Below are 22161 nucleotides of genomic sequence, written 5' to 3' on the forward strand. Positions count from 1 at the left end.
CATCAGCCTCCCCCTTTGTTAGCTGTTCTCATAAATGGCAACTTGAAGTACTTAGTATGTGTTGTACAGTCTCCCTTCATTCCAAGTGCTCCATCATAGTTTAATAGTCAGTCCTCTGTGGTCGTAGAACACATCATATGAAATTTACTCTATTTTCCTGACAAATATCTTTGGTTGTTATTTTTTGTATGTTCCTCTAATTTTCACAGATCCTGGAACTTAGCTCAAAGTTCTACCAGCTGATCCCATATTCAGGATTTGCACATGACAAAATGGAACCGTTGAACACATTAAAACTGCTGAAAGAAGCAGAGACGGATATGCAGAACTTGGTTGACTTGGAATTAGCAAATCGTATATTGCTAGGGGCACAGCACAGGATCAAAGGTAATATTTTTGATTTTCATCATAAGTGTTGTGTATTTTCATCATTGCTTTATGGTTGGCTTGATTTTGAAGTATTTATCTAAAACATTTACCGCTATTTATGAAGCTTGAACTGACATGGTAGTGGACACATCATCAACATAAACTGTCCAGAACAAAAGGGTAGTCAGTTTTGTACAATTAAACTGTCCAGAACAGTAGGGTTGTCAGTTTTGTACTATTAAACTGTCCAGAACTGTAGGGTAGTCGGTTAAGTACTATTAAACTGTCCAGAACCGTAGGGTAGTCGGTTTTGTACTATTAAACTGTCCAGAACAGCAGGGTAGTCAGTTTTGTTCTATTAAACTGTCCAGAACAGTAGGGTAGTCAGTTTTGTACTATTAAACTGTCCAGAACAGCAGGGTAGTAGGTTTTGTACATTAAACTGCCCAGAACAGTAGGGTAGTCAATTTTGTTCATTAAACTGTTCAGAACAGTAGGGTAGTCAGTTTTGTACTATTAAACTGTCCAGAACAGCAGGGTAGTAGGTTTTGTACATTAAACTGCCCAGAACAGTAGGGTAGTCAGTTTTGTTCTATGAAACTGTCCAGAACAGTAGGGTAGTCAGTTTTGTTCTATGAAACTGTCCAGAACAGTAGGGTAGTCAGTTTTGTTCTATGAAACTGTCCAGAACAGAAGGTTAGTCAGTTTTGTACTATTGTATCTGTTATATGGTATTCTGTTGAGTTACCTTCCTGCACATAGACGGTCCTTTGTAAAAGTGATTGTCTGTTGCTGGAGGTCTCTGATGAACGGGTCACTTAAGCTCTCCAGCGTTTTCTTAACCTTTTCAAAGAGTGAGTTTATTTATTCAGGGAAAGGTTTCCCATTTTATGATGGTCTGCATATGCTGTCTCTTCACAGAGGTCAACCCCTTGGACTACATATACAAAGCTCTTGGTTGTAAAATACAACAGTTAGAGGAAGATTCACCAGAGGCCCAGATCATTCTGCAGCAGATTGAGCAAACACGTGAGATCCTTATCTAACATGTTGCTTGTTATTTTGTGGATTTTACTACTGATAGGCCTAATAGAAACTATAGTCCTACTTAAAATTAAAAGATTCATAATGTTGTGTTTAAAAGGGATCTGTTGTGGTGGACAATATCAAAATTTATATTGAAGAGAAAGATGTTCAACAAGGTTGAAACTTCATCTCAATACCTTGTCTCTAACATGAGATTTGGTTGTGTGAAAATAACCTAATTTTGACTAGCTTTCAACTATGCCAGAAAGTTGGATCATAGAAAGGGTGGGGGTGGGGGTCTGTGATGTCATAATGGCAAATGCTCTTTGAAAGCTTTAATTATTCTATTATGTTCTTGTTCATTTAGAATGTTTACTTAGCTGTCAATGTTCTCTGTATTCAGAATTCTATTGATCTGCAGGTCATTTGTAGAAAAATTACCCTCTGTGGATAAATGATGATAATATTATAAAGAATTTACAGAGACATTGTCAGCTCTGCTGTTGCTAGATGAATTTACAAATATCACCAATTTTAAAAAATCCTGTCTTTGGAAATCAATTGTTAGTAATCAACTTCTGTTGCCTGTTCCTTACCATTGCAGGTGAAAACACACCAATAACGATCGAAGCTATTTATCGTTTAGCAAGGGAAGGGGAGGAGGATGCCCTCAATAAACTTAAAGTAGGCAATCATCAGCTGCTGTGGCATGGCACCAAATCCTCTAACCTCATCAGCATCCTCAAGAGGGGACTTCTTACACAACCCATTGAGTCAGCTGGGTTTACAGGAAACCTCTTTGGACAGGTAAGAAATAAAGATTTCTAAAAAGTCACTTTGTCATCAGCTGTCACTAATAATCTGCTCTAAGTAAACCAGTTGTTTTGAAAGAGTTTCCTCTGGGAATTTCAGTGGTCAGTTTCAAGCATGTGATTTTTGTTTTTTATTCCAGGGCATTTACACCTCCTCAATGGTGTGTAAAAGCATGAACTACTGCAGTAACTTCTATGAGAGAGCTCCATCTAAGTTTCTGCTTTTGTGTGAGGTGAGTGCTACGGGAATAGATTGAATGTTTCATTTTGCTATTTTAGGGATAGTGCATTACAAAAAAGGCCTCTGATACAATGCTTTCTCATTTGCTGCACATATTGTTTTGATTGGTATAATATTATATGTTAAACAATGCAAGTCATACATTGAGGGCAGTTCCCTGTGAGACAGATGGGACTGCTTAATCCTTGGTTAGTTTGTCTTTATGAAAGTATCTATCATAACTGAGTATTGTTTGCTGATAATTTGTTTGGATACAGGTAGCAGTTGGTAAATCCCAAACAGACGTATCAGAAGTAGGATTTAAGAAAGGGTTTGATTCTACTCTTGGGGAGGGACAACAAGGTCCTGATAAGAATTTTAATCTGCGTCTGAAATCTGGTAAGTATTCATTATTCATGAAGTGTTTTTGTCCTTTCCAGCATATTTATGTAATCAGATTCCAAAAGTCTCAAATTCTTGCAATGCTCTAAGAAAGTGCTGTTTGTTAAGCTTGGCATGCATTGTGTGTAGTATTCAAATACCCCACCCCCAACACACACAACCAGCAAAGGATGGATCTTACAAAACCTGCATGTGGTAATAATTGTGTATGCACAATAATCTCCATTTTATACATCAGTCATTAATAGAACATTAAATTGATTTAGTAAAATGTCAATCTGGGTCAGTAATCTGGCTTTGATTTATGCGCAACAAAAATAGCTACAAAATAGTCATAGTAATGACTATCCTCATAATATTAACCATTTAATCATTGTAAATACAAAAGTGGTATGATTTATAATAAAACCATGTGACATTTGCTTTTATGGAAAATGTCTTTTCAAGTGTTGTCCGCTTTGGCAGTGTCTTGATTGGTGAAAATACAAACTGTTTTGTCTGTTTCAATAACTTTTTAATGTCTAAGTATGGAAGTAAACTTCTTTACTCAACACCTCTTGAATATTGCAGGCCAAGAGTTGCTACACATTTGTGTGAGAGGTGATGTTGGGGATACTTCCATAGTTATGGAAGACTTTGTTAATATCAAATGGAAACAAAGTGTGTCATTTTGTTCTTTTATTCCCATTTCTTGTAGGCTGTATTGTTGTAATCGCTATTAATTGTGGCTGATACAAAGGTGACTTATTTTTGATAATTTCTACTATGTAGGTGCAAGCATTCCTATGGGTAGAGTTTCGGAGAGAACAAATACTACCAGCTGGTTGAGTTATGACGAGATTGTCCTGTACTCGGAAGATCAAGTTTGTTTGCGATATCTAATCCAGTTCAAGTAGAAGGGAATGGTCAAACCTTTTGTCTGGTTCTACTTGGGAAAAGTAATCAACAGCAGTCACTTTTTAGTTTCTTTTCAGAAATTTTTTTAGTTTCTTTTTAGTTTCAGAAATTTACATTTGCTTATAATGGTGATATGGTGTATACCTATTTCAGTAATAGTAAAACTAATCTTGAACATAATTATTTTAATGCATACAATTGCATTTCTTACAATCTTCTCTTCAATAGTTGATTTTTTAAACTATAAACAAATAATCAATAAATGAGTTTGACAACTTTTGCCCTTTCTTACCAATGTTCATTACAAATTAACTGAAATTAAACTGAAATAGATTTTAATGTGTAGATGTTTTCCTTTCAATTGAATATCCTGTATGTTATAATCTCTTCTTTTTGCAAGCAATACTCAGTAATATTAAAGTATTAAACATATTGTATAACAGTAGCTGTAGAGCAAGTTTCATAAAGTTCTCACTGATACCGTTTCTATCCATCTAGATTTAATGGTATCAGAGAAATAACTTTGTTTTTTTAATGTACATATATGGTTGTTGTAAAAGCTAGTAGATTACTAGATTAAGTTAGTAGCAATAGCAGATATTTTATGAAGTTTAAAAATAATGTTTATGTTTCAATGGATATAACTTGCTATATATTTGAGCAAATGAATTGTCATTTTGCCAGTATCCTTAGCAATTTTATTCTGCTTATTAACAATTGTCTACTTAAGGTGTCTTGAAAAGAAAGTTTCAACATCCCCACCATGCTTCATGATCAGTCGTAATGATTCAAAATGCCAAACTAATTGATAAATTACTTAGTAATGTTACTAGTCTTTCGTATCAGTGCCTTGAAACTGAATGTTGCAATTAAATATTATGTAATGATTTAACTACTTGTTGAGAAATGTTTTTTGGGGGGTGGGGGGTCGGAGGTTTAGGGTGACTATTAACCTACAATCATGTCTATGTTAGCAATATTACCCCGTTTTGAACTAAGATGATACACAATTTACACTAACACTTGTGATATTAATAATTTTATATTACATAAAATGGAAAGTGATAATGGTAGTGAATGCAGACATCAGAGATGACAATTTATTATTTCTTTACTTGTTCGATTGTAATGACAAGTATTAATTAGTATTAGATTAAACATGGGAGGACAGTCAGAATGGTTCTGAGATACATAAAGTGGAGGAAAAGGATGTTTTTCAAATTTGCTAGAACCTTAAGTTAGCATGTCCTGATCATACATAGTATTTTAGGTAAGCTTGTCAATGCTAGGTTTACTTACAGTCAAGTAGTAACATTCATAGTAGTAGACTATTTGTAATCATGACTTAAATGATGCAATTAATAATTAATAACATAAGGAGTATGAGTTGTGCCACATTTGGCTCAAAACTTGTGTGTTTGTATTTGTGAAAGCTATCTCAAAGAGATAATGTTGTTATGTTCATCTGTTTTACAATTATATGGAAATTTCAAGCTGTACATGTAAGATGCTTCCTTCATGCTAGTAGTTAATTTTATTCATTACTGTTTAATTGAAAATTCATTTTGTTGACTTATATTTGATTGTTGTACTGTAGCTAACAAATTAAACATGATTAGACAGATTCTGTGTGTTGCTATACTTATTAAAGGTAAAATCTTTCAGTTGACAACTGAATGAATGGGTTAAATATTGAACACAAACAAGACAAATACTTTAACACATATTGCTTAAGAACTTTATTTCCCAGTGCATAGAATGAGCTTATCTTGATTTAGTAAATACTACTGCACCAGGACAAAATCAGCTCAGGTTCAGTTATTTTTTTTTCTGGTCATGATATTTAAGCATAAATTCAGAGGGGACTGTAAGGATGCTACCTCTATTGCTAAAGAAACTGGAAAAAGGGAAAGCCTAAACATTTAATTTGAAAGCTTATGTTGCATTACAAAGCAACCCAGCATTCTCTTTCCACTTTTGTTTTCAGCTTATGGAAGACAAACAAATATTTCAACTGATAAATGTTACATGTGCATCTGACATACTTTTTAACACTACAGATCAATAAATCAAAAAAGTTGATTTTCACATTTGAAACAAGTTTAACCTTTATGTACCCCTGACTACATAACTGCAATCTCTCAACCATAACAGCAAACAAAACAGTCCATCACACATCCTTCCATTTTCTGACATGGCATTTTATGGATGTTATAAATCTACAAACAAAAGAAAATCAAATGTATATAGCACAATACTTGATTGATATGACTAGTATTTGCATATGAAGCTGACATGGTAATTATAAAGGTCTCCTCACCTATTATAGCACTTCAAATATATATGTAACCAAATGTAAACTTTGCACTCTGAGATAATAATGAGATAATAATTTTACAAATACATAATTTTACTTTGCAAGAGTTTTAAGGAATTCAATATTCTTTTGGTATATAGGATTTCAAGAAATTCTAATAATGAAACAACTTTTTTCTAGTTGTGACTATGTTAATAGATGAAAGATAAATTTGATACCTGTTATTGTTACTGCACTTGTATAATTGAAAAGACAAATATATTAATGCACAGCAGAGGCAAAGCCATCAAATACTTCTTAAAACTTGATATTACTAGAAATAAAATACAAAGAGTGCTGCAGTCCCAATTTAATAGCTACATTGTCTGATAAATAATGAAACATTCTCAGATATAAATTACAGAATACATTCAACAACACAACTAGGGGGGCAGGTCTCCAAAATCACTTTATGCCAATCAGAATTTCATGATTAACTTGATTTAATGAAATTTGATTTTTATTATTTCAGAAGTAAAGCAGTGTGTCCATCAGAGACTAACTGTAAACTATGTGCTTGCTATTTCATTGTTAAGGCATAGAACACATTATTACAACATATAAAATAGTTACAAATGTTGTGAAAATGACACTTAGTGACAAATACTGGCAATGACAATACTATTAGGCACATGACATCAGCATGTCAACTTTATTCTTCTTCATACTGCTTCCGGAAACAGTCACCAACTGGAAAAAAGTCCCAGCATCTTTCCTGATAAAGTTGCCAGACATAGGATTCCTGCAAACAGAAGTAATGTACTGTATTACCTGACTGAAACAAGTATCATGTATAAACACTTTTAATCTTTAACATTATCAACAAGGAAAACAACACTAATTCTTCCGTAAGATATTGATAGGTTTGGTCCACATATGTTGATGAAGTGAATACAAAGGTAGTATTTAATACAAAAACAACCCTTAAATTTACCCATTGCAAAATGTACTACCCAAAAGGCATTGCTTGTGCAGTTCAAGAAAGTCAAACAACATTGTTGTAACTACAATATGACATCTTGCTGTTACTTAAATGTCATGCTGAATCACACCAATAGCTTTATTACTATTGGTTAGTGTGTCAAACTTTATCAGCCGTCTAAGTTTAATAAACCAATACACACAAGTTATGAAGAGGCAAGTTTGCTGTATCCTTTATTGCAATAAATGAAACTGTAACCACATTGGCATCATTTCTGTTCTCCAACAGTCGCAATTGCCTTTTGATTAAGTACTTTTCTCATATTTAATATTCTCAATATACCTTTAGTGAATCCTATATCTACTGTTTAAGACTGGCTCATAACCGTGTATGTTGGCTTCAACAGTGTATCTTGTGTTTGTAATAGCAAGGAAGACCGATCTGCAGATGTTCGACAAAGATGTTCTAAACACTTTCTTGCTTGCTCTGCTTGGAATATGCAGACTAATTTGTTATTGTTAATATTTTTGACGTGAACTATTTAGGTACTGCATAGGTTTACATTTACTGTTACAGGGGAGGTTGTATCATAGAGACTTACCTGTCCTGTATGTTCCGTCTCTGGTTTATTAATCAAGTACATAAGGTAGAACCTACAAATTAACAAGATGAGATTGGATAATGGATGAAAAACAACATGTCTAGATGCTTGAATCAGAAAGGCATGAAAGCAAGTGTTTTCATTGTCTGGTTATTTACAGTTAGTCTCTTATTTACAGCCATTTAATATGTAAACAATCCACTCCGTGACCACAGCACCAGTTTGTCACTGACATTCCATGAAATACTTTTAAGCATCTATAAATGGTAATTAAATTAACTCCAGGCTAACAGTCATAATCAAGCAATAACATCGTAGTTAAAGACAGCTGAACCATTTACTTACATATAATTGGACAGGTCATGTTCTTTGGAAGTATGGATTTCAAACCCATGAGGCACTTTGTCAAAATATTCTTGTCCTATTCCACAAATGAAGCATTTGGTCTGCAAAAATGATAATAATTCAATATGTGAGTCATTCTCTTAACAAAGACCACAAAGGAAGAACCAGAGTGACTATCATTCCAGATAACACTTGGAATTAAGTAGTAAACTTTTATGGTAATTTTTGCCACACAGAACTGTTTTATTCCTCACCAGTAATAGAGGTAATTTTGACAAACTGTTAGATTTTTTACCTCTGCTGCCCTCAGGTAAACTTTAACCTCCACAATGACAAACTAACAACTAAGTACTCATTTAGGATGCATCTACATATGAGACTTACAGGCATTGCATTAATGTTAGCTTATTGCTGGAACCGCATTATATTCCAAAATAAGAAAACATGACAATTCTTTGGATATTGTGTTTTAAACGTTTTCAATTGTTGCCATCAGCTGACCTAACATGGCCTTTGTCACCTATAGTAGGAACTTCAACTCATGACAGGGAAATAACACATCAAAGTATGATATCTGTTTAATAACTTCCACTCCTTTAGAAATCATTTTTACAAGGTTTGCCAGTTTAGAATGCTAGTAACCCCAGATAACCTTTAGCATGAGCTTTGTGATAAAGTGTAAAATATTTGTAGATCATAAGAGCAAACGTACCTGAGTAAGGCAAGTAACCAAACTTAAGATAAAGATCCATTTGAACAAGTACAAAGATCATGATGTTCTCATAGTCAATTGTTGTTTTACTGTATGAAAGAAGTAGCTGTTGTTCTTTGCTGTTATTGTTGATTTTTTGTTAGCAACGTTCAAATCCATCAAAGTTACCAAAAAGCTATATCCCAGTTTGAGGAAATCATTTTTGTTTATTATATTTTTGTGTAGAGATTATACAGAAACATGTACTCAAAATAACATCATTTGTCTTTCAAAGTTTGGCATTCAAACTATTATTGAAATGTTATTAAAAGATATACAACCGCAACTAATCCCACTTACAGTATTTGCAATAGTTGATGCTTTAATTCTTTGCTTGGTATTTCTGAAGTAGCGAGTGGATAGCTTTACCACCTTCATTTTATTCTTTGTGTGAGTAACATTCACCCCTGGGCCACCCTTTACTGGGTTCCCTCCGCCACCCATTACATCTTCATATTTACCTCCATATCTTCCTTCACTTGCTCTTGCTGATCTCTCAATTCTCCAAATGAATCAATAATTAAACCTGCAAGAGAAAGCCAAGAAGTCTTACCAAAAAGAAAGTACTTTGACATTCAAAACAACCCACAAAGGGCAAGTTCTGATAACTTATCATGAGCTAGCTGTTCCTTACAGGACACTGTTCCTACCAGCATTGAGCTGTGACTTTGCAAAAGTGTGGCTTTAGGGAGATTCTTTTGTCATAAGAGGATGTTTGTTTTATCAGTAGAGTTTACAAGTGAGGGGTGGAGTTTGGGGGGGGGGGTTTAAAGTTAATGGACGAGGTAAAGTTCTATGAGGCATTTTAACCCCTCCTACATATAGATCAACAATAACAACATCAATGCTCACCCTGGACAATGGCAAGAAGGATAACAATAACAACATCAATGCTCACCCTGGACAATGGCAAAAAGGATAACAATAACAACATCAATGCTCACCTTGGATAATGGCAAGAAGGATAACAATAACAACATCAATGCTCATTCTGGACAATGGCAAGAAGGATAACAATAACAACATCAATGCTCACCCTGGACAATGGCAAGAAGGATAACAATAACAACATCAATGCTCACCCTGGACAATGGCAAGAAGGATAACAATAACAACATCAATGCTCACCTTGGATAATGGCAAGAAGGATAACAATAACAAAGAAGAAGAAGGTGATGTCGAAGAGTATGCGCTCAAACTCATAATCATCACCATCTGGGGCTTCAATCTCATCAGCTGTGAAGTAGATAAAACAGAAACATTTAGAAAAGTAATCACAAACATAACATGAAAGCAATTAAATCCCTTGTAAAGTCTCTTAAAATAATTATGAATGTTCATAAACAAATTTTCATCTTGTTTTCATCTAAGCAAATGTATTTGAAGAAGTTATATTTTAAAGTATACTTTGGAACATCCGCTACTAAAGTGTTGTATTACAAGGCTGAATAAAGGTTGATGTTTGCTTGGAAATATAAGGTCATTTGTGAGGCTTTTATAACAACATCAAAGTAACATATTGTTTGAACCAAGATGCTGGCTTTGATCAAAGTTATGCTGCCCATGCAGCCTGCTACTCTCTTATCTTGCCGCCTTCTCACATTTATCTGTAATTTACAAGTACTATGAAAATCTGCTAACAAGAAAAGGTTAATTCCACTCACCAATGCCACCTCCTGCTCTGAGACCAGAATGAAGATGGAAGACAAAGCACTGAGGAGAGAAGCATGTAGACAGACATTTGATTATCAATAACACCAATAGCTGCACCAGCAATGTGTTTAAGTGAAACAAATAGACAGGCATCTGATTAATCAATAACACCAACAGCTGCATCAGCAATGTGTTTAAGAGAAGTTTATAGTCAGACATCTGATTAATCAACACCAATAGCTGCACCAGCAATGTGTTGAAGAGAAGTTTATAGACAGGCATCTGATTAATCAATAACACCAATAGCTGCACCAGCAATGTGTTTATGTGAAACATATAGACAGGCATCTGATTAATCAATAACACCAATAGCTGCACCAGCAATGTGTTTAAGAGAAACATATAGACAGGCATCTGATTAATCAACACCAATAGCTGCACCAGCAATGTGTTGAAGAGAAGTTTATAGACAGGCATCTGATTAATCAATAACACCAATAGCTGCACCAGCAATGTGTTTATGTGAAACATATAGACAGACATCTGATTAATCAACACCAATAGCTACACCAGTAATGTGTTTAAGAGAACATATAGAGAGGCATCTGCTAAATCAACACCAATAGCTACACCAGTAATGTGTTTAAGAGAAGTTTATAGACAGGCATCTGATTAATCAACACCAATAGTCATTTAGCTTAATTAAGTAGAGAAAAGGATCAGCGGGACATTAAGCATTCTTAAAGAGCAACACTTTAAGAATAGAAAACTGCCCCATGCAATCATTCCATCCAATCACAACCCACTGGGAAGAGAGCTCCTTTAACAAACATTTCATCTACTATAGACATAAGACATAGACTTGTAGTATTCCTACTAAGCTGAATCACTAACTTCTTATTGTTTTCAAAGCTACAGACATTCTTGGAAACCTAAATTAATTCCCCTCAAAATGATCCAGGGTGGTGAGGTTGAGAAGCTGAAGCCTCTCATAGCAACATTCCTCCAGTTAGTGAATTAACCTAAAAGTAAATCTTTGAACTTTTCCAGAACTTTCTTGTCTTTAGAAAGGTAGGTATTTCAAGCCCGAATAGCATACTCATGATAAGGTATAACAAATTGTTTATAAAAGGCTGCCTGTTAGTTACACTTGTTCATACCTAGAGTCCGTGGAGTAATACATGGTCTGAGGTAGATAACCTTATAACAATATCACTGTTAACCTAGTTAGTATCAATGTGTGAGCTCATGTGCATCTACTAACATGTTCAATAAGCTTTGTGAAGTGACAGGTAATGGAGCAACCATTTACCAATCATGGCATGCATTTGATACAAGGCTGGACACAATTCATCTGCTCAAAAATACTTCTGTTCAAGGTACTAAACAATTTAAATGGTTTCCATTCTGTAACAAAAATGCTAGCAATTAAAATAGCTACTCACAGTCATCATGTTTTGGCATTTCAGTTCTGTCTCTCCTTCGTCACCTGTGACATAGAACTTTCGGAAGAAGTTAAAGGCCAAGACAGTGTACAAGTAGATGATGACACAGGTCATAAGCAAGGTGAGCACAAGCTGTTAGAAGGAAATAGATTACAACATTAGGGCAAATATATAATGAAAAAGACAACAGCTGATATACCAAGCAAACCATATACCGAAGACCCACACCTAATATCCAGGGTAGACTTAAACTCTTTTATTTTAGTTGACAATACCTAGTTTGTTAGAAAAGTAAGACAAAAAGCTTGAGGGAAAAAGTTTTAAATTGCGACCAACTTCCTCTTAAGACAATTGTGGGGTAAAACATGCAGAACAGTTCTCCCGGATGGCTGAAGGCTTAGTCAATATTAGAAAGACACTTTGATTCCAAGGAAGAGAGTCCCAGTCAAAATTCACAAAACAGGGTGTTAAGTCTGTTGATGCTTATATCAGAGATGACATAGACATAGTAAGTTAAGCATACCTGTTTTCCGTTATGAGTGACAGACTCCAGGACAGTTCTAAGAGTCTTAAATCCCATGGCAACATCGAGCAGATGGGCAGCAAAGAAGAAGGTGTTGACATGTCCCAGCACAGAGAAGAGTAAGTAGCAGGCACTGTACAAGAAGGCCTATATAGGAAAACAAAACAATAATATGACCTAGTTACATGAGAAGAGAAATATCGTAGGTCTTCAGTAGTTAAGATCTAATACAGACTTGGAAGATCAGCATCAGACCAGTATCTATATTTCTTAGTATCTTAATTGAAAAAAACGTTAATTGAATAATTCATAAAAATATTTGCATGTAATACTTTTCAAACATTTACTTGGTGTAAAATAAATTTAAACCGCAAACAGCCTGCAAGATAGGATATAAAGAGAACAAATTTGATATGAATAATGAGCTGAGGAAATCTCACCTGATCTGTAAAGATTACGCCCCATTTCCAGACATAGTACTGTAGATCAACCATGCTCAGTCTGTTGAGATGGATTCAAAAACACAGGACTTTGTACAAGAGCAAATCAAGTTTTTATAAAGCTGATATTGAACTTCACAGCAAATTGTGTCATGGATTAAATTAGCATTCAAGTTTGGTTTGTGTGATCAATTTTGCAAGGAATCGTTATTTTAGTCTACCAGGAAGGATGAAAAAATGGCAAGTTGCAATGAAAAGAAGCTAACTTTCTTTATACATTAAATGTATGGGACATGAAACATCAGGATTGTATTAAATCCTTATTCATTAAATAACTAAGTGGTTGAACTGCTTATCATATATATATATATTATATATATTATATATATATATATATATATAAATATATATATATATATATATTATATATATTATATATATATGGATATATATATATATGGATATATATATATATGGATATATATATATATTATATATATTATATATATATGGATATATATATATGGATATATATATGGATATATATATATCCATATTTATATATATATATATATTATATATATATATATAAATATGGATATATATATATATATCCATATACCCATATATATATATATATATATATATATATATATATATATATATATATATGTTGATACTAGATGAGACTAGTGGAACACTAGTAGTTGTTACTCGGAGTTTCACGAGTTATAGCGATCTTCAGACAACTTTCAACATATATTACGCTCTGTCCAATGGACATAGAGCACTCTGCGCCAAGATAGACGCCAACCTACTCTATATATATATATATATATTTCTGCTCAACATGAAGCCTGTCTGTAATTTCTCTTTGTAATAAGTTCCCAATACTTCATAATAGTATTCAAGCACTCGATCACCGTCAGTCAAGGATGTAACTAGAAGAGAGTAACTATTTTTCTACTTACATAGCAGCTACAAATCCTTGATTTGATGTATCTTGGCTACATCCTGTACCAACTACATCATCAGCATTCTCCATCCCAAGAATAACCTTCAGCTTTTCTTCACCAACACTGTCTGCATACTTCTTGAAAACCTATAGATTTAAACAGAAACATGATAAGTCCTGTAGAAGCCAACTTTGACATTTTGTTTCACATTACTATATAAAACCTTGACATATTCACAGATAGTCTATACACTATCCATGGGTTCTGTCTGGTCATATTAATTAAGAGCCTCAGGACTGATCTATTTATACCAAGTTCATCCTGCAGTAACAAACATATTAAACTACAACATGAAGCTATACCAGTTTGCCATGGCCCAGTAACACTGATATTTATTATCCAACAGTGAGCCAGATAGTTATAGGTGGTCTCATCCACATCAAACCAGATATATCAAAGAATGGCCAGGCCATATACTAGGGCACTATGTATGTTATTGGCTGTTGTGGTGGATATCAATTTAAATCATGTAAGAATCTTCTGCAAGGGTAATTTGCTTTTAGAATGACTCAGAGGCATCACATTCATAGTGAATCACGATTTATGTAATAACTAAGACAGCCAAGCAGCTACTACTTAATAACATTAATGTGAGTATTCTATAGGTTTCATAGCTTTTCAACTTGAATGCTAGTCAATATCCCTTTACAGAATTTGACATTGACTTACAACTAAACTGAAAGACTGTCAAAAGTTTATGTGCCTCAATTTGATCAGTAGGGGTGGAGGTGGGGGGGGGGGGGGGTAAAGGTGCAAAGTGGGCATTATCTTTGCACAATAGCAATACTCAAGTAGCTCACATACCTTTTTCTTGACAAATTTGTCCCAATAATTATCTGGAAATGATCTGCAGGTAAAGAACAATCAGTAAATGATGGTTTCATGACACACTTGTTTATAGATAATAGGTAGCCTCAATCTGTGCACAGATATGTCATTATTACTAGTCAGTTTGTCCTTTCTGCCCCTCAACAACATGACTTCAATAACAAACTTCAGGAGACCTAAATTTCCAAATGAAAATTTAAAATTTACTCAAAAGTGCTGAAATGATTTAAAAGATTTTGTGGCAGCTCTCGGCAGTACAGTGTAGTTTTATCATATGAAGCTGACTGTTTACAGTTTTTGAAATCATTATGGTTATATTCCAGCTTTGGGCATTAGTCCTTTAAGTTATCACAACTTTTCCAAGAGTTCAACAGAATAATGATTAAAGAATTATGTATTCTCAGGTTTGAAACAAATTATAATAAGTAATGGCAATAATTTAAGAAGAAAATCAGTATCAAACATATATCTTACCTTGTTTTCAGCACCAGCTTATCCCATTGGCCTTTGATATCATTCGTTGCTGGTTGGTCTACAACCCAACATCCATGAAACTCAACTTTTCGAGCAATCTCTTTTTCTCTCTTGAAGATGGCAAGAGGCACCTAGGAAGATTGAGTCATCATAAGAATTTTAAAGGAGCTGTATGCATTTGAAGCATGCCTTCTCTGGCTATCAAGAAATACCCTTGAACGTACTTTATCTTCTTAGTTTCCAGCATTATCTTTACAACAGATGCTGTTTTTAAAAGACTTGTTAATTATGTTTATCATGATAGATGGACTCAGTAAGTCAAGCAATATTAGATCAATGTTGAGTGGTGAAATCACAATGATGCCAAGCTCAGCATAATATCCCTCAGTCTAGTACAGATGAACGTCCATAGATCAAGAGACAACACTTCCCTGACTTCTGCAATTCAATCTACATTAAATGGCTTTCCACCCAAGCCCTTCATCAACAAATGATTCCAGTTCACTTTGAAGATGAATGGACTTTATACAATAGTGGTAAGCCTCTACACACTGTTTAGTACTAACTCAGTGCTTTGATATATACTGTTAAACATTTCACAGATTACTTTGTCATTTTTCACAAGTAGTGACCAATAATAGCTTTTCATATGACATAATAAGAAACTGTAACAGTAGAAATACTCAAGAAATGAATGGATCTTCGTCAGAGTTTCCAAAAACTTTTCAAATGGTGTTGTTCCTTATGTATGATTAAAACAATTGCTACTACAGCATAATTTAGAGTTCAGCTTTACTTTTAATCAAGAGTCTAATGTCAAAGCACTATAACAGATCACTGTTTTATTAAAAGGCAAAGTGCATGCCTACCTTTATACTATGAGTAACAACATTTCACACACCCTATCAGTGTTATGTCAGTTTTAAGCAGGCTATACTGAAGTTTACCTTTAAGGCACAGTAGGCTATAAGCATAGAAATGGAGACCAGTGTATGTGATACACTGAGAATTCTTAGAATTGGATTCAAGTAGAAGTTGCCATCCTCCAGATAGACTACTTCCTCTGCAATGTCACCGTCATCAGCTTCAGTACAGTTGTCATTGAAACAATGTTGTTCTGGTAAATCTGTTTCAAGCTCCTCTGTTATCTCTGTCACCTGTAGCAAAACAAATAACATTAAAATTAAATATTGTAATGGTTTATATAATGTAATGGTTTATAAAGTGTGATGGTTTATATAGTGTAATGGTTATAGTGTAATGGTTTGTATAGTGTGATGGTTGATATATTGTGATGGTTTATATAGTGTAATGGTTTATATAGTGTAATTGGTATTAAGACCTGACTTCAGACAATATCTGCTGATTCAGAGTTCTGTTATGTTACTGAGAGAGCCAGGGCTATAAAAGACATGAAAACACCAATGCTTACCTTGAAGAAGAGCAGCACAAAGTTGATGAGGAAGGCCAGTAACAGTGCCATGTACTTCAAGTTGTAAAAGTTCCTGGCGAACATACTCTGTAAACAGAAATAAGAAATGTATTGATGTTGCAAAAGAAAGTAAAATAGTTATTTACCACTACTTTCATCTTGTTGAAACAACAGTAACAACAGTGTGCTTCTTGTTATATACGGGTATCATTTGTTTGCTTTCTGCTGCATGATAATCACATAGTTAAGTTGTAGTTAGTTACAAAGAGATAAACCAGTTGTATTTGACACAGATCAAAACAGGTCAATGAAGCACACGACAGTATTACTCATGACTGATATACTCTACATTTGACTTGATACAAATCATCTTACCAAGAATGTTTGTTTGGTGTCAAGATTTTGTGGTTCATAAGAGCTTTCCTCTGATAATTCTTCTCTACTGTTACTGCCCATGTCTTGTGACAAAAAGAAACTATGAGAGAAGGATTAAAGAAAAAGAAATCAGATAATGATGTAACACTAAAACTCAAGGCAACTGGGAATATCAATCTCCATCAGATACACATGTCAAACCATAGCTATGTAGTATCAAGTAATAACATGTCTTGAAATGTCATTAAAGGTCAGGATATATGACTTTATAACTGTGTCTACCTATCCATTATTTACAAGTGTATGCATTACCTGGGGAAAACAGTGCTTGCTCTTCTCCCCAGCTGGGCTCCAAACGTTCCGGCCGAACCATCCTGAAAGGAAACCAAATAAAAGCATCATGAAAGTATAGTAGCTCTCTCATTACCATGGGATACAATAAGACTGTAATTATACACACACAAGAACCCTGGAGTATCTAGGAATTTAGGAGAACTCACTTGTCTCTCTGATTCAGTCTAGAAAACTGCAATAACATCTTGACTTTTTTGTCAGTTCCAAAACACATGTAATATGACTCAAAGGACATGTTACTTTCAAGATGGCAAAACTTAAAATCAGCTGAAGCAAAGCATTAAGAGTTAAGACAGATTTCTGTAATGGTATTTTGAGATGCTTTCTGTTTACGTGTTTAATGTTAATTCTTTGTTTGCATTCTGTATTTGAAGTTTCAGTTGTTCCAGATTGCTAATATTTGTATATTTCATTCCCAGATCATGATATTATTCTGTTAATACTTGGTATTCCTGGCACTCCTGATACTTGTCTAACCATATTTGAGGGATTGAGTGTTTCAAGTAGGCGCGTGCATGCCCTCCTTGCATAAGATAATTTATGATTTGAATAGAATTCTCTTGAGCAGCATAGAGTGAAGTCATGTTTCTATGTCTCTAATCATTTTGCACCATCAGGCCTATTTATCTGTTCTTTTCATACCATGAATATTTTCATCTAATTAATGCTTGCTGTTCTTTGGAGTTCCTGACAACCACTGCCATTGTCATTTTATCCACTTATTTCATTCCAATCACTCAAGGTCATTATCTGTTAAGTGAAAATGCTACCTGACCAAACCCCCATATCATGTTCTTTCATTATTATCTTGTAGAACAAAGTCAAGAACTCTTATTTTCCCTGTTTTGAGATCAGGCTTTCCCTTACCAGGATGGATGAAGCATCACCCAGTGTTGATTCTGATTCTTCAGACCCTTCGTGGGTGACTGAGATACTTTCAGACTGTTCATCATCAAAACTTGATCCAGGTGTGAGCCGATGCTTCTTACGGACTCTCATTTTGTAAGGATTTGTACCTGCACCTTGCTTCAACAAGTCTATTCCAAAGGCTGACACATCATTGGTCCTAGATACAACAAAATACGGGTGTTTTTGCATTTCCACACATTTGCAAAGTTCATATGAAAGATATAAAAAATGAAATCATTTTGCTAAGAACCACAAAGTCAATCTAGGAAAGATAATGCAACTTTTCCAAGAAGCGATTCATCTCACCAAGTACATCCATGTTAATGATAACGGAAAAGACATGTACAATATATGATAATTGTTAAGCACTTATGTTCCCTAATCTGTTCGTTGATTGATGATCTTAGCAAGTATATTAATAGTCCTGTTAGACTACAGCTAATGTATGTTATGATATACACCTCTATAATACAGCAAATATCGAAAGGCACATTGGAAATAAATGATGCAAACATGAAAAAATATACAACTGCTTTCCAGACGATAACAATAAATGAACAAGCAATTCACACATATATCTAATACCAGCACATTGTCAGAGTGTGAAATATATTATATAAATTACAAGGCAAACATTCAGACACTGCATGCTTCATATTATCTCATTCTGCACATTCTGCTGATGGGGTTATTCAACTAATGGACATCAAAATTTAGTAACTTGAAAGTTTAATTGTGACAAACATTGACTAAGAAAGGAAAATGGAAACACAAGAATGATAAAACACAGTAGCTGATTGCTTTGCAGAGAACTTCTCTCACAATCAGATATGCTTGAACAAAAACTAATTGTCATAGCATTGATATTACAACAGGTAGACAAACACATTGTCGTGTCTATTTTGCATATAGGATTCATGGATGAGGTTTAAATATTCATCTTTCACGTGTTGAGGCTGGCTACCAGCCAACTGGACTTTTTGAACAAGAAGAACCACTTGATATAGTTTGTACAGACCATTACACCAGTAAATCAGGAGGAAAATCAAATGTCAAATTGAAAAGCAACCTGCAGCTGTTTAAACTTTAAGAGACTTGAATGTTATTATTATAATTAGTATCACCCTTATAAAGAGACAATGTGCACAAAACAAGTGAAATTGAAAGTAATGAACATCTGCATTCTCATGCTGACATATACAAACATGACAAAGGTCAATTTGGCAAGGAGCAGAGATTGAAACCAAAGTGCATTCATCTTGAAAACAATCATTTTGAAGATTCTACAAGAAGAGCAGATACTGCTGATACTTATATTTAAATGCAGAGACATGACTTCATCTGATAGTTCACAAGCCGTTAGTGATATTACTGTTAATATCAGTTACTTTCTCTCATTGGGAATTGACTAGGGCTGTTAATGCTCTACAATGAAATAGTCACCTCTTGCCCATCTGCAAATTCATTTCATTCAGTTTGGACAGATCCGAGCCATGTCTACGAGATACTGTGGGGACTTTTAGGGAATATTTCAAACTCCCTGTGATTTCCTTTGCATCTTCAAGCACACCTGTGCCAATGACCAGCCCGATGATTTTACTGAGAAGTAATGTGACAACAATGTGAATGAACATGATACATGGAACAGCTAACATCAAGAGAAGACAGTATGGCCCCTGATTGATCACACCTTGGACGTAATGAGGATAGAATTACTTTCAAAAATGAAAGTAACGTTGAACACCGAGGAAGAAAACCAGTGTCCTCTCTACGTGGACCTGTTTTGTTGCCAGATAGGGGACACAACTGTCTTACTCTTAATTGAGATATTATTAACATGATGAGTAGTTATGTGAAAGGTGACATGATATCTTTGTGTTACCATCGCACCTGCGACTCCTGAAACGGTGTGGGAATCTATAGCATCGGACACTCGCCTCCTTACTCTTCTGCAGCTGATTCTCTTGACTTTGAACATTAAATAATTGGTCAATAATACAATTACCGAGTAATAACCTATCAACAAGCAGACAAATAAGCATAATTCTTACCCTCCTATGATGTCACACTGATTGTAGCTCAAAAAATATAATAAGGAGGGATTGCAAACATTTTACTTCCTGAAGAATATGCACCTTATAGCTGAAGACATCTTCCAATCAGTGATTCCTTGAAAGGCAACTTCTATTTGCAGTTATCAATGTATACATCAGGCTTAATATTTTCATGATATTATACATAGTTACGTGCTACTAAATAAAACTCCATGGAGGAACTGTCAAGTTACGTATACTTGAGTAACCTGATAAACAGTTTACATGGTTTATAAGCCTTTAACATTTATATGCATCATTTCCCTTTGGCAAAGTAATTAAAGCTTCATTTATGCATTCCATTACAAACACGAACTAACTGATCCCTAACTCAAAACTTTATTTGGTACTAATGTATAGTTAATAATCACACAATCACACAGCCTACTTTTTTGCCAAAATCTTGGCCCATTCACAGAGAACAAGCGAATTAAACTTCAGGCAATAACAGTGAATAGAACACATAGAACATGTAGCGTACTGCATAGTATGAATGAAAAGGTCAGTCCACCTGCCCACTCATATGTACCATTAATGATTGGATAAACAAAGGCAATGTTATTGTCTGAAGTTTTCATTCCCTCAAACTCTGCTAATGGGACAAAATTCTGGCACAATAGTACATTGTCATGATCGAGTGATTATTTTCTACGCGATATATCAAAGAAGAAATTCTTTACACCGTTGAGATTGAATGCATAATAAGGGTTTAGCATAGAGATGAAAAGTAAACACCAAGTAATATATGTATTTAATGACACCACTGGCTCAGTGCTAACAGTCAGTATTAACGAGATGGGTCTATGAAGATGGTATAGCTCACCAAGATATGTTAAAGACAAAAAGAACCAGCTTCCAGTTGACAATGAAGAAGAACTTGATAATGGCAAATATAATACTGAGCAAGGACATCTTCCGTAATTTCTTGAATCCTGTTTGTACACTCTCAATTCCCTCTCCTATGTTCCTCTTGATGTTAGAGGGGCGTAGGGCTCGAACCAATCTGGCTAACCAAGAGCTATGAGGACAAAAACGATATTAATGGAATGAATGCAAAAGGGATGTATAGTAAATATATACCTAGGCTGTAAACTGAGTATGTAGGAGCAGGCAAGACACACAGAAGAAAGAAACAATAATGGATAGCTTTGAATGTTCGGTAAAAAACTTCAATTTTTGCATTTCAAGAAAAACCTGTTAATAAACTTACTCTCTTCCTCCAACCAGACAGGCTATGGTATCTATAACTCCTTCACTGGTATCGCTAATAACAGCTGCATGCTGCATCTGTAGCAAGATAACAAAATTACTATTCACAATATATCAACGAACTTCATACACCGTCTGTCTGTCATGCACTCATCACAAACTGTCTTATCTCTTATGCTTGCTCATGCATGTGGGTGAACAAATATCGGTCACAAGGTCTTAACAAATTCTTGTTCACATGATTAATCCATTGTGGAACTGTAAAATGCATGTAGCCATAAACCTGCAACATATTACTTTGCCAACACACATTGTTAATACATTAGTCCATGTAGATATACTTACACATATTACATTTATCAATGGTGAAACTAAAAAGTCCTCAACTTTCACTGACAGCTTGAATGAATTCAATTACCTCAAAGATTGTGTCTTCACAAAAGTTGACAAAATCCTCCAGCTTTTCTTTCTCACCTCCCTCATTCACTAATTCATGAAGAAATTGCCCCTTGGACTCCTTAAAAGTGTAAATAGATAAAAACAAAGAAAGGGTAAAGACACATACATAAAATGAGAAACAAACTTTTTATTAATTAGATCCTTACAGAATTATCAATCAGTTGATGTTTGATATGCAAAGTCTTCTCTCTTCACATTCGGATACTATTCACAAATTAAAAAGGAAATTATTCAAAACAATTTAAAATAT

At 34.5% G+C, this 22161-nt stretch overlaps 2 protein-coding genes across 11 annotated transcripts in view; one reads left to right on the forward strand and one right to left on the reverse strand.

Moving 5' to 3' along the window:
- The window catches only part of LOC139970677 (poly [ADP-ribose] polymerase tankyrase-like), a 52255-nt gene extending 46905 nt beyond the window's left edge, over positions 1 to 5350 (forward strand). The window contains exons 42-47 of the mRNA XM_071976572.1: positions 210 to 387; positions 1291 to 1398; positions 2000 to 2202; positions 2348 to 2440; positions 2706 to 2826; positions 3601 to 5350. Coding sequence (XP_071832673.1) covers positions 210 to 387; positions 1291 to 1398; positions 2000 to 2202; positions 2348 to 2440; positions 2706 to 2826; positions 3601 to 3725 — 828 coding nt within the window. The 3' untranslated portion in view covers positions 3726 to 5350. The remainder of the gene's footprint in view (positions 1 to 209; positions 388 to 1290; positions 1399 to 1999; positions 2203 to 2347; positions 2441 to 2705; positions 2827 to 3600) is intronic.
- Positions 5351 to 5450: 100 nt separating this feature from the next.
- The window catches only part of LOC139970675 (ryanodine receptor 2-like), a 161278-nt gene continuing 144567 nt past the window's right edge, over positions 5451 to 22161 (reverse strand). For 9 of the 10 annotated variants that reach the window (XM_071976569.1, XM_071976566.1, XM_071976571.1 and 6 more), the window contains 21 exons: positions 21871 to 21969; positions 21454 to 21530; positions 21067 to 21261; positions 19594 to 19749; positions 18109 to 18307; positions 17200 to 17261; positions 16888 to 16987; positions 16513 to 16599; positions 16028 to 16237; positions 15081 to 15211; positions 14583 to 14625; positions 13734 to 13864; positions 12763 to 12823; positions 12323 to 12469; positions 11800 to 11931; positions 10366 to 10414; positions 9830 to 9937; positions 9163 to 9227; positions 7951 to 8051; positions 7606 to 7657; positions 5451 to 6824 (listed from right to left, as the gene is read on the reverse strand). In XM_071976569.1, the coding sequence (XP_071832670.1) occupies positions 6735 to 6824; positions 7606 to 7657; positions 7951 to 8051; positions 9163 to 9227; positions 9830 to 9937; positions 10366 to 10414; positions 11800 to 11931; positions 12323 to 12469; positions 12763 to 12823; positions 13734 to 13864; positions 14583 to 14625; positions 15081 to 15211; positions 16028 to 16237; positions 16513 to 16599; positions 16888 to 16987; positions 17200 to 17261; positions 18109 to 18307; positions 19594 to 19749; positions 21067 to 21261; positions 21454 to 21530; positions 21871 to 21969 (2295 nt within the window). In that variant the 3' untranslated portion in view covers positions 5451 to 6734. Of the gene's footprint in view, positions 6825 to 7605; positions 7658 to 7950; positions 8052 to 9162; positions 9228 to 9829; positions 9938 to 10365; positions 10415 to 11799; positions 11932 to 12322; positions 12470 to 12762; positions 12824 to 13733; positions 13865 to 14582; positions 14626 to 15080; positions 15212 to 16027; positions 16238 to 16512; positions 16600 to 16887; positions 16988 to 17199; positions 17262 to 18108; positions 18308 to 19593; positions 19750 to 20040; positions 20119 to 21066; positions 21262 to 21453; positions 21531 to 21870; positions 21970 to 22161 lie in introns of all 10 variants that reach the window. The other variant, XM_071976568.1, reaches the window with a different exon arrangement.

The sequence above is a fragment of the Apostichopus japonicus genome, chromosome 8 (genome assembly GCF_037975245.1).
Source record: "Apostichopus japonicus isolate 1M-3 chromosome 8, ASM3797524v1, whole genome shotgun sequence".
Taxonomy (NCBI): domain Eukaryota; kingdom Metazoa; phylum Echinodermata; class Holothuroidea; order Aspidochirotida; family Stichopodidae; genus Apostichopus; species Apostichopus japonicus.